This window comes from Sphaerodactylus townsendi, linkage group LG03, assembly GCF_021028975.2.
Source record: "Sphaerodactylus townsendi isolate TG3544 linkage group LG03, MPM_Stown_v2.3, whole genome shotgun sequence".
Lineage (NCBI taxonomy): Eukaryota > Metazoa > Chordata > Lepidosauria > Squamata > Sphaerodactylidae > Sphaerodactylus > Sphaerodactylus townsendi.
The window spans coordinates 139504771-139520518 of record NC_059427.1 but is presented as its reverse complement, the minus strand read 5'-3'; the positions used below and the strand labels follow the sequence as shown (position 1 = coordinate 139520518).

The 15748-nt window shown below is 43.7% G+C and overlaps 1 protein-coding gene across 1 annotated transcript in view; it reads left to right on the top strand.

Annotated features, from left to right (window-relative positions):
- Window positions 1-11125, top strand: part of FIGNL2 (fidgetin like 2) — a 67102-nt gene extending 55977 nt beyond the window's left edge. Inside the window, exon 2 of the mRNA XM_048491613.1 lies at window positions 7600-11125. Coding sequence (XP_048347570.1) covers window positions 7611-9767 — 2157 coding nt within the window. The 5' untranslated portion in view covers window positions 7600-7610 and the 3' untranslated portion in view covers window positions 9768-11125. The remainder of the gene's footprint in view (window positions 1-7599) is intronic.
- The last annotated feature ends 4623 nt before the right edge of the window (window positions 11126-15748 follow it).

Here is a 15748-nt window from a genome sequence, read left to right as displayed (position 1 = left end):
TTGGGCTAGTCACAATTCTTCTGAGCTCTCTCAGCCCCCCTACCTCACAGGGTGTTTGTTGTGAGGGGGGAAGGGCAAGGAGATTGTAAGCCCCTTTGAGTCTCCTACAGGAGAGAAAGGGGGGATATAAATCCAAACTCCTCCTCCTCCTCCTCCTCCTCCTCCTCTCCTCCTCCTCCTCCACTGACCCCCTGTATCACAAACTCTGATCGGTATGTGGGATATTTGTTTATTTATTATTCTTTATTACATTTCATATATACCCCACCTTTTTCTGGAAGGCTCAAGGCAGCTTACAATAAAATCCATACAATGATGTTAAAACATGGCCCCCTCTCCAAGTGCAGGACCTGGGCAGTTACTTCAGTTTTCCCTCCTCGGGTGACTTCTCCCCAAGTGACAAAACCCCCAAATTCATATAATGTATCAATGTAAATGGAGGTCATGCCATGCACAGTATCCACACACATAAGATAAAAGATACTCAGGATAATGCAGGGGGGAAATGTATGCATACATTGAAACTACCTAAGTCGTTTGTATACATTAGTGGGGGGAATTTTTCCCATAAAGATGTGTTAAACATTAAGACTGGTGTAAACAGATCTACAGTATAGCACTTCTTACTAAGCTGACTTAAAAGAGGGAGGGATGAAGCCCAGTCAGACAGATTTGTGAAGAACTAGGCTCTTTACAGTGTTTTGCAGTACAGTGTTTTCAGATAGCGTACATCCCTGTGTGCTGTTTTCTCTGATTTAATAAAGAGAACATTTAAAAATAAAAAATAAGGAACGATCCTAGCCACGTTAAATGCTGTGAATTTTAAGGGGGGAGATTGAAGGTTATGTTTAACTTTTGTTCAAACATATGGGGATTAAAACAGTTTATCTTTGGTCCCCTGTTATTTTTATCTTAACATGGCTTTCCCCACTATTTCCTGCCACAGCAGGAATGAACCATTAACCAGGACTGTTCATGAGGAGAGGGCTTCTACCACCGCTCATTCCTAGAGGCAAGCTAGATGCCTTTTCCTGAGCAGCTAAACAAGCATTTTGAATTTAGTATCATTTTGTTTGTTTGTTACTGTAGGGCAAGGCTGATCTCAGACATCTTTCCTGATTTTTAATATCTGCTTGCCTGTCCCAAGTGCCGCATGCCGCATGACTGCATATTATATCTCTTTGGTGTGTGTGGGATATGCATTCCATGAATTGGATGCCGTGCATGCCGTGTGCACATGGGTAGATTATACTATATGCCAGTGAGCACTGTTTGCAGAATGTGCCTGTGATATATAGACTCAACAATGGTCAGTGTGTCCTCTTGCTAGAAGCAGCCCTTTGCCTTCTGGTGGCTTTGGCAGTAGTGACCAGTGTTGTTACGGGAAATAACAGAGGGAAGTATTCTCAACTGAACAGTTGGAAACCTTTTACTGTGAGCCTGAGCTAAAGCTCCCCCCCTTACAAACCCCCCAGTTCATCGTTGCTCCTGAATAGATTAACCAGATTTCCATAATTAGAGGGCGAGGGGACAATGGGATTCTCTCCGGACTAGCCCCCCTCCTTCCTTTTGTCTTGCGCTTTAGATAATGGGCAAGCCGAGAGGGTGGGAAACTGACATACCATTTGGTCACTGGACAGTAATTTTCTCACACAGCCAAGGGAGAGCACTGAAACATCTGCCTTCTCTACCGTGCTTATTCACGTTCCATTTCAAATGTATGACAACTTCTCTCTCCCTGCTGGCCCCATTCCACAGCCTGTGGGTCTTTTCTCTCTCCCTTTTCTTATTTTTTTTTAAAGGACGTTAGATTGGTTTTCGATTTGGTTTGGTTTTGCTTTTAGCCTGCATCAACAATGACCCTAACCTTGCACTCACGGTGTTTCCCCTCCTCCTCCTTCTCCTCCTCTATAATTCTAAAATTCAATTTGGCATTCTCCATGCCAGACAGGTTTTATTTGTTTATTTGAAATATTTATATACCTGCCTTTCTTCTGAATGTATAAAGATCAAGGCAGATTTTTTCTTAAAGATGTATCTGGCCATATTAAAACGTATGAAGGCATAGCAGAGACCGTTTTTATCCTGAACTCACTAGAAATTATCACCACCGATGCGTGCTCTGTTTAAACTTAACGTTTTTAGAAGGGCAGCTCATCTTTAGCTCCTTCCCTTGGGATGCTTTTCCAGTGGCTAATCACCTGGATTGTTAAACAGTTATGACTGAAGTCAATTACTCCTTTATTTCCCTTCTTAAATTTTAACCCAACAAGGCCCAGTTTGAATTAGAACCACAACCTGCGGGGGAGAATGGGCTGCCCCGCTTACCTCGGGCTGCTCTAGGGAGCCATTCTTTGCCCTAGAATACCTTACATATAATGGGAGCCAGCATGGTGTAGTGGCTAAGAGTGGAGGGCTCCGGGTTTGATTCCCCAGTCTTCCACACAAAGCCTGCTGGGTGACCTTAGGCTAGTAACAGTTCTCTTAAAACTCTTTCAACCCACATGGAGACAGGCATTGGCAAACCACCTCTGAACATCTCTTGCCTTGAAAACCTTATGAGGTCACCATAGATCATCTGTGACTTGATGGCACACACACACAAGCGCATAATGATGGTTATATCCAAGTTTACCCAGAGTCAACTAGCAGAGCCCTTTCAGGTCTGTAGAACATGTTTCTTTGTAAGAGATGAACATACGTTCCTTCTCCTGTGTGCTGTGGTCCAGGTCCATATCAGGCTCCCATGTTCATATTCTTGTCTGTGGGTAATCCAGGTATCTGCCTGAGCTCTGAGTTGCAGCTAATTTAAAGTCCCATGCTTTCAATGAGACATAAATCATCACTGAAGCTGGTTCTGGGCCACTGTTTTATGAACCATATGTCTTTTGTTTGTAATCTGCAGGTGTAAATACCTTTGGGACCATCTTACCCCATATGTCCCTGTACGGCCTCTGCGTTCGTCAGAGGCCAACTTGCTGGTGGTCCCTAGGCCCTCGATGATGCGGCTGGCCTCCCAGGGCCTTTACAGCCATGGCCCCTGCCTGGTGGAACACTTTACCACCAGCTATCCGGGCCCTGCGGGATCTTGGAGAGTTCCTCAGGGCCTGTAAGACCGAATTGTTCCACCGGGCTTTGGGGGGGGGGGGCGGCCGCTGATGTGCGCCCCTTCCTTCCCCCCCTTTACACTCTGGGCCCTTAATACTTACGGGGACCCTCCGCTCCCTTGTTTTGTTTCTTTCCAGGGTGGGTTTATGAAGTTTTATGCTGGACATCAATGTAATCTTGTTTAATCTGCTGCTTTAATGGGGTTTTAATGTAATTGTTTTATTGTGTTGTTCACCGCCCAGAGACCTTCGGGGGAGTTTTCATTTGCACATATTATTTACATAATTCCTTGCAAAACTTCACTTTTGAGACTTCCCCTGTTCATCATTGTAATGTCTGAGCAGGATCTTCTGCAAGTGCCACCCAGCAAATGGGCACAAATAACCACCCATACACATCCATTTGCTGCTGTGCCCCCCACTTTATTGAATGGCCTGCCTGATGATGTCAGGAAGGCTCTTACTCTCCTGGCTTTCTGCAAATTGTGCTAAATGAATTATTCAGGGGTACATTTTACATAGGAAATAGGGATGTACTGTAAGAAAATGGTTCAGAAAGAAGGTGGGGGTTAAATAGGTTGCACTATCTGTTGCTGTAAGTAGGTTACAGCTTTGCCTTCCCTTCTGTTTCCGATTTCTGGTTGGTTCCAGATTTCTATGTCAAGTCCTGTTGCCTTGTTTATTTGAATGTCCCATTGTACTGACTTATTCTGTGTGATCCACCTAGGCCCCACTGAGAAAGGCAGACTATGCATGATGTAAATAAATAAATTGTGTAAACAAACAAATAAATATTGCATAATTAGTGTATTTGCAGTCAAGATTAGCTTCCCACAATGCCTTACAGGAATGAAAACATCTGTCACAGAAGTTGGGGGAGAAAGGTGGATTAAGCTCATGCTTAATTTTATTTTTTTTACCACAATCCCTTTACATTATATTTCAACCCGTTGCTTTCATTACATGGAAAAGGTTCTTGGCCAAGTAAAGTGTGAATCAGTCTTATATGGGATGGCTTTGGTTGAGACTGTGGGATCAGATTATTCTTTCTGTTGCTTCATACTGGAATCTAGCATTTTTCTCTGAAACATTTGGTGCTGTCTGTTATCAGACTATTTGGGGTTAATCCCATCTATTGAACCATTTATCATTTAAGATGCTGGCATTTCCTAAGCTGTTTCTTTCAAAATTATAACATGAATGTCAGACATGAACTATAAATTTCTGAAGTTAGTGATATACTAATATTTCCATAGTAATGACATCAACTAACATATTTTGACTAAATATTAACAGTAATTTTCTGTAGGGAATCTTTTAATATTTGTAGTTTTGTGAGTAGACCTAGAAATTCCTAATAGAAAACCAATGTTAGCAACTCTTCAAACTATAATGCATAGACTCCATCCATACATTGTTAGGTACAACATGATAACTGCTTGGTAGCCATCTTTCACAGCCAGGTTTTCTTTGTCTAAACAGGAAAGTCCAGTTTTGAATGCTTGCTATAGTAGAAAGATGATGTCATGTCCAACAGGTATAGCTATATATAACTACTGATCTGAGCTAAATTTTAGTCCAACTAAGTGCTATCAATAATGTTTTGTGAACTTGTTTGCCAAGTCAAGCCCAGGACTGGATAAAAAATACTGATTTTTAGGTTTTCAGGTTTTTAAAAGACAGGCCCATCTTTTTACCTGCCATGTCTACATACCGGTAGGACATTTCTGATCCTACGAATTCAGTATCCATTTTGTAGAAGCTTGATCATCTAAGTACTTAGGATTTCTATAGTCCTAGCTGGGGCTCAGTTTACTTTCCTCAGGGAATGAAGAAGGGAGCAGGCATGGATATTTGCTCCTAACCAACCTGTCTCTTCTAATGTGAAGTGTGTTGCGTGAAGTCTTATGGATGTCAGGCAAAAGAAATTAAGTTAATGCCAGCAGTCGTGTGTATTTCATGCTGTGTGCCTTTCACTTAAAAAAATCTCTGTCTTGATCCTCAGGGGCTGTGAAATTTTCTGCTCTTTAATAGGTTCCTGCTGCACACAGGATTCTGCTGCCATTTGGACATCACCTCTTCCCCAGCTTTCCCCAAGACGAATGAAGGCTTGAAATTGTGTGATCAAAGCTGCTGTTTACTAGAAGGCCCCTATCATTTTTCAAAAGTCACCCCCTAAGTCCTTGCATTTATTTATGTAGCTGGGACCGGGGAGGCATCTCTCTGTAGATGTTTAATTCTAGTGGGTAAAGGAAGGCAGGATGTTGGAGAAAGCCCAGTTAAAAGTTGCCATTTAAATCCTCTTATGTAAGTTTGATATCCAGAGTGGAAGAACAAATGCCCTATAAGTCAATTAAAGCATTAGGTAATCTAATTGTACTCTGGTCACAAAGTGGCTTAAAGGCTGAATGGCAGCTCTCCCCGGCCTCCACTTCAGCTTTCCCTGAGGCCTTTGTGAACAAGAGAAGGAGGAGGGACATTGGAGAGTGAGAATGGGGGTTGTGTGTGTGTGTGTGTGAAGAGGTGATTGGAGAGAATACAAATACACAAAAACACACACCAACCATAGAAATTAAGGGACCTGCATGAAGAGTTGGGTTGGCGACCGTAAAAGCATTGGGCCGTTGGCGGAAAACGGTTGTGTCCACCTGTGTAATGTGGAGGGCGATCCCGGTTGGTCCCTCTTCTCGCTCTCTATAGCCTTTTGGAATTTGCCGAGCCCTTCAGCAAGACTCCAGAAATGCCTGTACTCATTAGATCAGAAGGAACAGAGAGCCAGGGACAGGGGTAAAAAAACACCCTGACACAATTAAAATTGCTGAAGTAGGGGTGGGGGGGGAATGACTGGTGATGTGCCGTTAGCATTCCACCAGCTCTGTCCTTGATTGCTTCATTGTGTGCATTCCTCTGCCTGCTTGCTATGGAGCAGCTGAGCCTAGGCCGGGAGGGGGATGGGAGAAGGAGAAAGCGCCTTGGAGCCACTGGTCTCTTTTTAAAGCAGGGATGGCTGCCCTCGGTGAAAGTGATCCAGAATTTGAAACCCCTTTTACGGAGAGGCATGGCTGCAAGAACAGCTAGCTCTGGTTCTAAAATGTTGACAACCATTCAGATAGGAATACCCTTTGAAAAGGAAAGAAGAATCCACACACACCCTACCCAAAATGGCAAAAAAGAGTTGAGAAAAATGGGGGACGGGAGTAAAATAAATTAAAAATGATGTCTGAGCAGGAATAGATATGTCATCTCCCCCAGGTTGTTAGGCTTGTAAGATCTCATGAGAAGGCCCTCAAGATGAGAACCACCATCATGGGTTGCTGAGTTAAACTATAACACCTCTGCCTTGTGAACAGTATATCAAAGAAAGGTTTTCTCTGGTTGAGAGATTCTCCTGGTGCCTGATGTGTCTGCGAGGACTCTTAAGCACACTGTACATGTCTTTCAACACTGCAGGAGAGCCTGAGCTAGGCAGAGCCAATTATGACAGCAGGACTGGTGTGGGGGAAATTGGAATTCTCCTCTTCATTTTGCTGGACAAGTGGGTGATGGGAGAGAATTGGAACCAGTAGAAGCTAAGCAGGCAGGCACAAAGGGTGAGGGGGGGATTGAATCAGATGGATGAGGTAAGCAGAGATTAGTAGGAAAACTGCAAGTCTTTGTGGGTCTTGGTTTTTATTAAAAATATTTCCTGATTTTATCAGATCTCAGAAGCTAAACAGGGTCAGTACTTGGAATGGAGACCACCAAGAAAGACTCTACAGAGGAAGGCAATAGCACCTGTGGAAGGGGCTGATGGTCATGGATTATTACCATCTTTGTCCCTGTCCCAAGTCTTACAGTCTACACAAGTAATTGCAAGATGCATCCCCCAACAGTATTCTTTTAACTTAATAAATTATAGGGAGATTGATCAAGTAGTAATTGAAAAGAATTCATTGACCACCAGGTCTTCAGCCATGAAATTCACTACATGATTTTGGACAAGTCACTAATGTTAAGCCTAACAGAGTTGCGCCGTCCCCTGCACCCCATATTCCACTTTGGGGGCTTGTCCATATTATGCCAGCTGCCCGATGACTCCATTGTTTATGTCATCATCTGATTTTAAGATGGAGGTTAAAGCTGATTATTAATTGTGTTTAACTGAAAATGTTGCTTTAGTGATCATGATTTAATGTGATGGTTTTATTGGTTGTACACCGCAGATGGATGGATGGATGGATGGATGGATGGATGGATGGATGGATGGATGGATGGATGGATGGATGGATGGATGGATGGATGGATGGATGGATGGATGGATGGATGGATGGATGGATGGATGGATGGATGGATGGATGGATGGATGGATGTTGACACACTTTGTACACTGGTAGTTCTGGATAAATGATCAATTATAAGATGAGGTCAGTGGTTATCTTCAAGACTTATTTCGTATGGATGTTTCTTAACAGACAACATCTAACTCTTGCTTTCTTTCTTCCTCTTTCCCTAGCTCTGTCAAAGATGCACTGGACACCAGAGCATGCTCAGCCTCTGAATCAGTGGCCGGAGCAGCACCTTGATGTCTCCTCCACCACCTCCTCACCTGCCCATAAGTCTGACCTTTATCACAGCAGCCGGCAGCGCTTCAACTATGCCTGGGCCAATGATGACATCTCTGCTCTGACTGCTTCCAACCTCCTGAAGAGGTATGCTGAGAAGTACTCTGGAGTACTGGACTCTCCCTATGACAGGCCATCAGTACTCAACACCTATGGGGATGGCGCTTTTGGGCCACTCAATGGTCAGAAGGGTGAGATGGAGCCTTGGCCAATGGGACATACCTCAGAGGGGACCTACCCTCTGACTCCAATGCATGATGGATTATCCAGCTCCAAAGGGATTGTCCCTCCTGCTGTCACTCCTGGTAATGGTCTTGGAACCTCCCCTGTGGTTGCTAGCAATCTCTCTGATTCAATTTATCCCAGTAACACTTGTGGAGGACCCCCCACTTCTGGAACTCTTGGGGCCTCTCAGGAGTATACCTCGGGCTACAGTGGGGCCTATCTTCCATCAGGCTACTGCAGCCAGCCTGCTTCAGCGCTTCCACCTCCTCACCCATCTACATTGCATAGCTCAGGCCTCCTACAACCTAGCCATCCTTCCACAACTCTTGTCCCCAGCTACAGCTCCTCAGGACCTATGTACAACTATGCCTCAGGCAGCTACCCACCCCAGCCCAGCTATGGCACCATCCATCCTCCCCATCCATCAGCCTCATATTTACCCTCAGGTATTGCTGCCCCTACACCCATTCCCCCATCCTCTCGACCCCCTGTGGTCCCTGGGTACAGCTACCAGAGCCCTCTTACAGTGCCTCCACTCAGTGGTGAGTCAGGGAGCACTCTGAAAAGGAAGGCCTTTGATATTACTGGTAGTGAGGATGATGGTGAAGGCAGGTATCGAAAATACAGCTATGAACAACCAAAGTCCCCATATCAGATGTCCGACAGTGGTGAATGTAGAGGGAATGGATTCAACCGAAGCTCTGAGGTGCCTTTCAAAGGGGGCAAAAGACCAGCAGGATCAGGTGTAGCAGTGACAACAGTGGCTTCAGAGGAGCCTGTTGGGAAATACAGCAGCCAGCCCATGAAAGGACTGGTTTCTCCAGCTTACAATGTTGGTGAAGCCCCACTGAGACCCAGTGAGAGCTTTGAGAAATTCACTCCTCCTACTGCCAATGGTGAGCATGGGGGAGATTCCTTTTCTCTCAGGATGCAGCCCAAACCACCAACGTTTAGTGATAACAGTGCCCAGACAGTAGAAGAGCAGCCAAAAGCCATGGACCCTTTCATTCTGGAACTGGTGAACAACAAAATAATTGACTGTGGCCCACCAGTTCAGTGGACAGAAATCGCCGGGCAAGTCTCTGTCAAAGCTGTCATAGAGGAAGAGCTGGTGTGGCCCATCCTGAGGCCAGGAGCTTACACTGGGGCAAGCCGCCCACCCAAAAACATCCTGCTGTTTGGGCCTCGTGGTGTAGGAAAGACCCTGCTGAGCAGGTGTATTTCTACACAACTGGGATCCACCCTGCTGAAGCTCAGCGGGACAGCTTTGGTCTCAAAGTGGAAGGCTGAAGCTGAGAAGATCCTTCAGGCAACTTTCTTTGTGGCCAACTGTCGCCAGCCTTCTGTCATTCTCCTCATAGATGTAGAATCACTCTTGGAAGACTCAGCTATCCTGAAGTCCCAGCTCCTCTCCTACCTGGATAACCTTGCTACCTCAGGCGAGCAGAATGTGGTTGTCATAGCAACAACCACCAGGCCTGGCAACCTTGATGAAGCCACCCAGAGGAGGTTTGCTAAGCGTTTCTACATTTCCCCACCAGATAGCGTTGCCAGGCGTCAGATCCTGCACCACGCTATGGCCCAGCAAAACTACTGTCTCAGCGAGAGGGAGATGGCCTCCATCGTACAACTCACTGAGAGCTATTCAGGCAGCGAGCTTCTTCAGCTTTGTCAGCAGGCTGGGGCAAACAAGCTGCACAGCCTGCCAGGCCAACTTCAGCCCACCTCCTACAAGGATTTTGAAAGCATTTTCTGCAAGATCCATCCTGCTGTCTCTCAGAAGGAGCTTGACTTGTATATGGAATGGGATAAAATGTATGGTTCTCAGCATTAGTGTCTATTGCGTCTGGTAGATCACCTTGGATCTCTTAAGTGGAAGCTGTTGGGAGCTTTGAGGTTTCTTAAATTTTCCTTTTGCTGTTGAAGCTTTGTGGCATTGAGTGCTACTGTTTCCAAGAGATGGTGTGCCGCCTGTCCACGAGGAACAGAGATGGGTGAGGTGTCATTCTCATCTTTTGGAAAGTCACACTTTTTGGATGCAAGAACTTCCCTATATTGATTGACACACATTTTTTGTTTTCTAAAAATGTCTGAAAGTTTGACTGTGTGGTGATTGTTTGGTTTCTTTTGTTAATGGAAAGTAGTTGTGCAACGAACTCAGGATAACCTATTTATTATTAATCTGTTTTCCCAGTCAGCCCTTTCTGTACCAGCATTGTAAAGTTTTCAGCCAGGTATTGCCCCCCTTCCTTTTTAATACTGTACCTCTTGAATATTTGTCTTTGCTTCTTAACTTCCTTTGGTATGGCACTGTGGGTCATTCAATGCACCATACCATAATAGACTCATTCCTGGGGGGTACTGTACCCTAGGTGAGCTTTAAAGCCATCAAGAACAGCATTATTAAAACAAATGGCATCAGTGGGTTTTGAGGGAAGGGGTTTTAGATTTTTTGAAAATGTAGACCGTTTAATATACTAGGCATTTTTATTTTTGTAATGTATGTAGTGATTTTTTTCTTTTTTTAACTACTCAGGAAAAATAATTTACCTCAAAACAAAAAAGAATGTTTTTTTAAAGGAAAAAAACTCAAGGAAATTTTAAATGATCTGGAGGGATAACAAATGTTCTTTAATGCACATTTGGGTTCCATATTAAAGGAAAGCAAAAGTAAACTTGAAGTTGTTACAAAGATGAAAGTTGAATGTATTTCAGGGGCTTTTCACAATATGTTATGCCATAACTTTTTATTTGTTTTTAAAGAAAACATTTTTACCATAGCATTTTGGTGGAGTAACGTGTCTTCAAATGGTAAGAAGTATTAGTGTTGTAGTTTATAAAGCCATGGCTAGTACCACTTTTTGAAGGAACTTTTCTAAGGAACATTTCCAAATTTTGAGCATTTTCCTCCATTATATTCTATAACAGGAATTTTCCAATCTGGTATAATAAGCCAAGAAAAAAAAACTTGTTTAAACTTCCCCAAGTGTAATTGGAGTCAAAGTGAATACTTATATTTCTAACTTCAGCGATATTTTAAAGGATGTGCAAGAGGTTGTGAAACTGTACCAATGATTTTTCTTCTTTAAAAGGCGACACTAACCATGAGCCCCCTATGCCGCGCACTACTCTCAGCACACGTCATTTCTGACGCGCGCCCGGGCTTCCCCACAACCCCGTGCTCTGCGCAGGGTCATCAAAAGGCGCTGTTTTGAAGAGTGCCAGGAATGACGCGCGCTGAGGGGGCACGACAGCGGCAGCGGCAGCGGCAGGGCAGCTGCGTTGTTGCCGCCCCTGTAGTGGGGAGTGCCAGGGGACCCCGCACTACTTGGTTACAGTAGCGCACAGCAGAAGGTAAGTGGGAAAACGCTTATAGAGTACTTTCCAGTATGTCACAGATGAAAATCATATCTTGTGAATTTGGAACAGTCCTCTTCTCACTAGTTGTATTATACTTTGCAAATGCTTTTCTTTGCTGTTTGTTCACAGTCTCAATTTCCTGTGCATTAGCCTGGACACTTTGCTATGTTGAGGTCTATTAAACTGTGTTGCCTCTTGCACTCTCCAATTTAGGACCCATCAACCTTGCAAGTAGGGTATAGATGTTTCCTTCAGTAAAGTTTCAGTTGTCTTGAACCCATCTCACGGTGACTCACACGTGAACTTCTAACTATTGTACGTACAAATGCAAAAGACCATGTTTCCCAATGTAGACTGTGGCATTCAAATGAACAAATGGATTCAAATAAGACCAGTATATAACTTGCTTTTAAAAATACCCTAAATAGAGTTAAACCCTTCTCAGTCCGTGGGTCTTAAAAGAGTATTAGCTTAGGACTGCAGTTGTAGGCTCTATGGAAGACTAAAGTTCTATCTGTCTCGCTTCTCAAATTGTTCTGCAAGTTTTTTTTTCTGACAGCGCTATACCTTCATGAGACTGGTATTTGGTGTTTTTGAACTTGGATTTTAGTATCTGTAGGCATCTTCAACTATCTCAGCAACAGCGAGATTCTTTTTTAATCTATGTAGATTAATTCTGTTTAAAAGTTATTGCTATATAGATAGAACTTTCTGATGGATGTTTAGTTGGGGAAGAGGAATAAAACTGATGCCATCTTTGACTAATATTCCCTGTTCTAAGAGTTCTGATAGAAGCGTTAATGGGACCGAAGTGAAAAATGCAGAGATGGAGACCAAACACTCTATTCAGTTCAGGATGTAGAATGTGGTTGCTTCCATAGGATGAGTTGCTGTTGCCCGTGCAAAGTATCCACAGGAAGTTGTTCTCTGTGCTTTCAGTGTCCCTTCATGCCCATCATTTCCTTGCATCATTGGAGGGCTTTTGGCTGTATCTAAAAATCATGGGACAGGAGAAGAAATGGCTGAGAGGAGATGCCGGGGGAAAATAGAGTCACTGTGAATAGGACGTTCAGGAATTTACTTGTTCCTGTTCATACAGTGGGCAAAACAGTTTTGACCATGATGTTTCTAAAAAGATCAGAGTGAATTGGTTTTGGAAAACCCTGGTGCAAACCAGGAGGAACCATGGGAGGACGACAGCTGCAAGGCTACATTGTGTGGGTGCTCCGAAAGAACCCACTCCAGTTTGAGAGCCTTGGTGGAGCAAAACACTCATGTGGAAGCAACCTGTGTATTAACTGAACTCACGCCATGCAGGTAGTTTGGAGATGTTTGGAGGTACTTTCACATTCCAGATGCCAGTCAATGTAAGTGAAAGCAGGGGTGCTGTGTGGTTTCCGGGCTGTATGAATCCTCTGTATGCATCCTCTGAAGATGCCAGCCACAGATGCAGGCGAAATGTCAGGAGAGAATGCTCCTAGAACACGGCCATACAGCCCGGAAACCACACAGCACCCCAGTGATTCCAGCCGTGAAAGCCTTCAACAATACATTAAGTGAAAGCAATTCGTACTTCCTATTTTGTGGAGCAAGGAAACCACAATCTAAATTTCAGTCTCCAAGGCTACATTGTCTACTGAGTCAGATGTTTGAGCTTGAAGTATATCAGGGTCGTTTTAAGAATGGTGTAGTCAACAGCCTCTGTGATACTATAAAGCAAGAGTTTTCCTTGTTTTCTTTAGCAGTGTTCTGACTCCTGCATGGAAGGAAATCTGTCAGTTTCTAAAATACACTGATAAGAGATTGGATGGATATCTTTGATTGCCCGGTCCAAATTTTTCAGCTAATTCATGGAATAAGTTTATGATGATATTAATTTTTTTTAACTTCCAAAGATGGGAGGGAAAACATTTTATTAGGCAAAGACGGCCAACTGGCTGATTGTACCACTTTTGTCTCATCTGCAAGAAACCCCTACATTTAATTATTTCCTGGGGTTTCTCCAGCTTCCTAACACTTCCTAACACTTCCTAACAGTGGCAGCATTCCAATTTCTTTGCAGCTGTGGTTAAAGTGGAATTTAGATCTTGTATTCTTGGGCTCTTGGTAGCAACTATGTGATGTGCAGTGGAATAAAGGGACACATTTGATTGGTGATAAAACCTGCATCATGCCCCTAATGATACTAGCCACTGAGAATCAAGTCTGGTCCTATCGAAGTACCAAGTCCTAGGTTCTCTCTCATGTTTGCACATGACACCACAGTTCTCCCACCAGTAGCTTCCATTATTGAAAATGCTTTTTGTAACATGTTTGTGGAAGAGTTGTGAACACCTGTTGGTAAGCGCTTGTGACAAGTTGCATAACATTGCAAGCAGTGCCTGTGTCATTTTGCAGACTTTTAAATTTGTTTTAAACATGGGCTGTGCTCTTCTCACTACGTTATTGCAGGGTGGAATGTTTACCCAAGAGCTACTTTTTAAAAATCCTGCAGGCCCTTTGAGCAGGTACTGCCCACCTTTTTTTAGAACTTGTGCTTGCGCTGAAAACTTAGCTGTCTGTGTACCCCTGCAGCAAAACTATTTCTCTGCTTTGCCCCATACCAAAAGTTACTAATGCTTACTAATGCCTGTTTGAAGAAGCAGGTGATCAGTGAACAGTGGATAGCATAAAATCGTTTCTCCTGCAATTGTTGGGAAAGCCCTAGCATTGGAAGCCTTTGCAGAGAATGATGGGATGGTCATGCTCCTCAGTCAGTGGGACTGAGGTTGTATTTCTCGTTAATTCAAAAATTTGTTGGCTAGAAGTAGTTCTCCAGGATGGTTTTTTCCCCCTTCCCAGCAGTCACTGACGGTGCTATTTATTCTAGACAACAACAGTCTAGCTGGTTTACATATGTTTGTGTGAGGGAGTTCTCAGTGCTGCTGACTGGGGAACAAGTACGTCTTGCTTGGGAGCCATGCATTCTACTTGACAAGCCATTGTTGGTTCCTTCTTTTTTTGGTATTCCTGGGGAGTCATAACTCCACCTATCCTGCATTTCCCTGAGCTATGCTCCTGTTCTGTGGTGGTAAATGCCCCACTGGTCACAGCTTTTTGAAATTCTTACAAGAAGTACAGTCATGTGCCGCACAAAGTATCTGTTCTCTGTGGCTCCTGAGAGCATTGCAGATTGCTAAAGAATTATGCACAAAGATCAGTGGGGGCAAAGCTTGAGGAAATTCTTTTTTCTGAATGTAAAAGATTTCAATCAGCTTTCACTTAAGCACCCAAGAAGCCAAAGCACTTAACACCGGAGAAAGAGATGACCAGTGAAACCTGGGCTGAAATCCCAGCTTAGCTGTGAACCTCATGAGCTGTGGTGAGTCACAGTGTCTGAGGCTCAGTTGTCCCTACTGTGCCTCAGCCATCTTGGTATAATGGAGATAATGGCAATTAGTCTCAGGCCTGGCCTGGCAAATGTTACTAAGCTCTTTGCATATTTGGTGCTACATTCTTTTAGCAGAAAAGATAGCCACATGTATTTCTCATTACGGATTAGCCTCTGTCAAACATCCAGCAGAGAAATCCTGTGCAGAATTATAGGCTCCTTCCGCACACGCAAAATAATGCGTTTTCAAACCACTTTCACAACTGTTTGCAAGTGGATTTTGCTATTCCGCACAGCTTCAAAGAGCACTGAAAGCAGTTTGAATGTGCATTATTCTGCATGTGCAGAAAAAGCTATAGTCAAAACTCATTGATCCCAATGGAGTAACTCCACATGAGTTTGCTCTGTAAGTGTCTTTACAGTCTGACCACGAGCTGATCCACAAGGGCTCGTATGTTTGGTCCCTTTGCAATTTGTAAACTGACGACTTGCAGCTAGTAGTGTGAACTGTCACTAGGGAAATCTCTTGTTTGAGGGGGATTGGCCAAATGTGGGAATATCATGTTTAGTCAATAATGGCTTTCCCACGTGAGCCCAGCACTTGATATTACCAGTCATTTCACATGGTACACCAGGGCAGACTCAAATTGGCTATTAAGAAAACACTCAAGAAAGAGCTGAGACACTACTCTGAATCTTCCTCCTGTGCTAGTGAAAAAGTGTGGTGAGGATCAGGTTTGAATGAACAAACGGGAGGAACAGAAAGGGTCAAGCAGCTGCCTCCATGTACACTAGTTCTGAATTTTCACTGTCTGCAGTTGCTGTTTCTTTAAGGTTGGGGAACAGAATATTGCAGAGACTACTCTGATGAGTATTTGGTCCTTAAATGAACACCTGAAAGTGTGATTTGAAAAATGGCCCATCTGTGATTTCACTTCAGTCTCCCTTTAAAAGTCTTCGGAAGAGCTGGACTAAATCTTCAGTGTAATACATTTGGGACAATCATGACATTCTGTCCAGCTAAATTATATTTTAGAAAAAATATTGGGATTTGATTTGCAGGTGGTGGGCGTTAGAGAAATAAT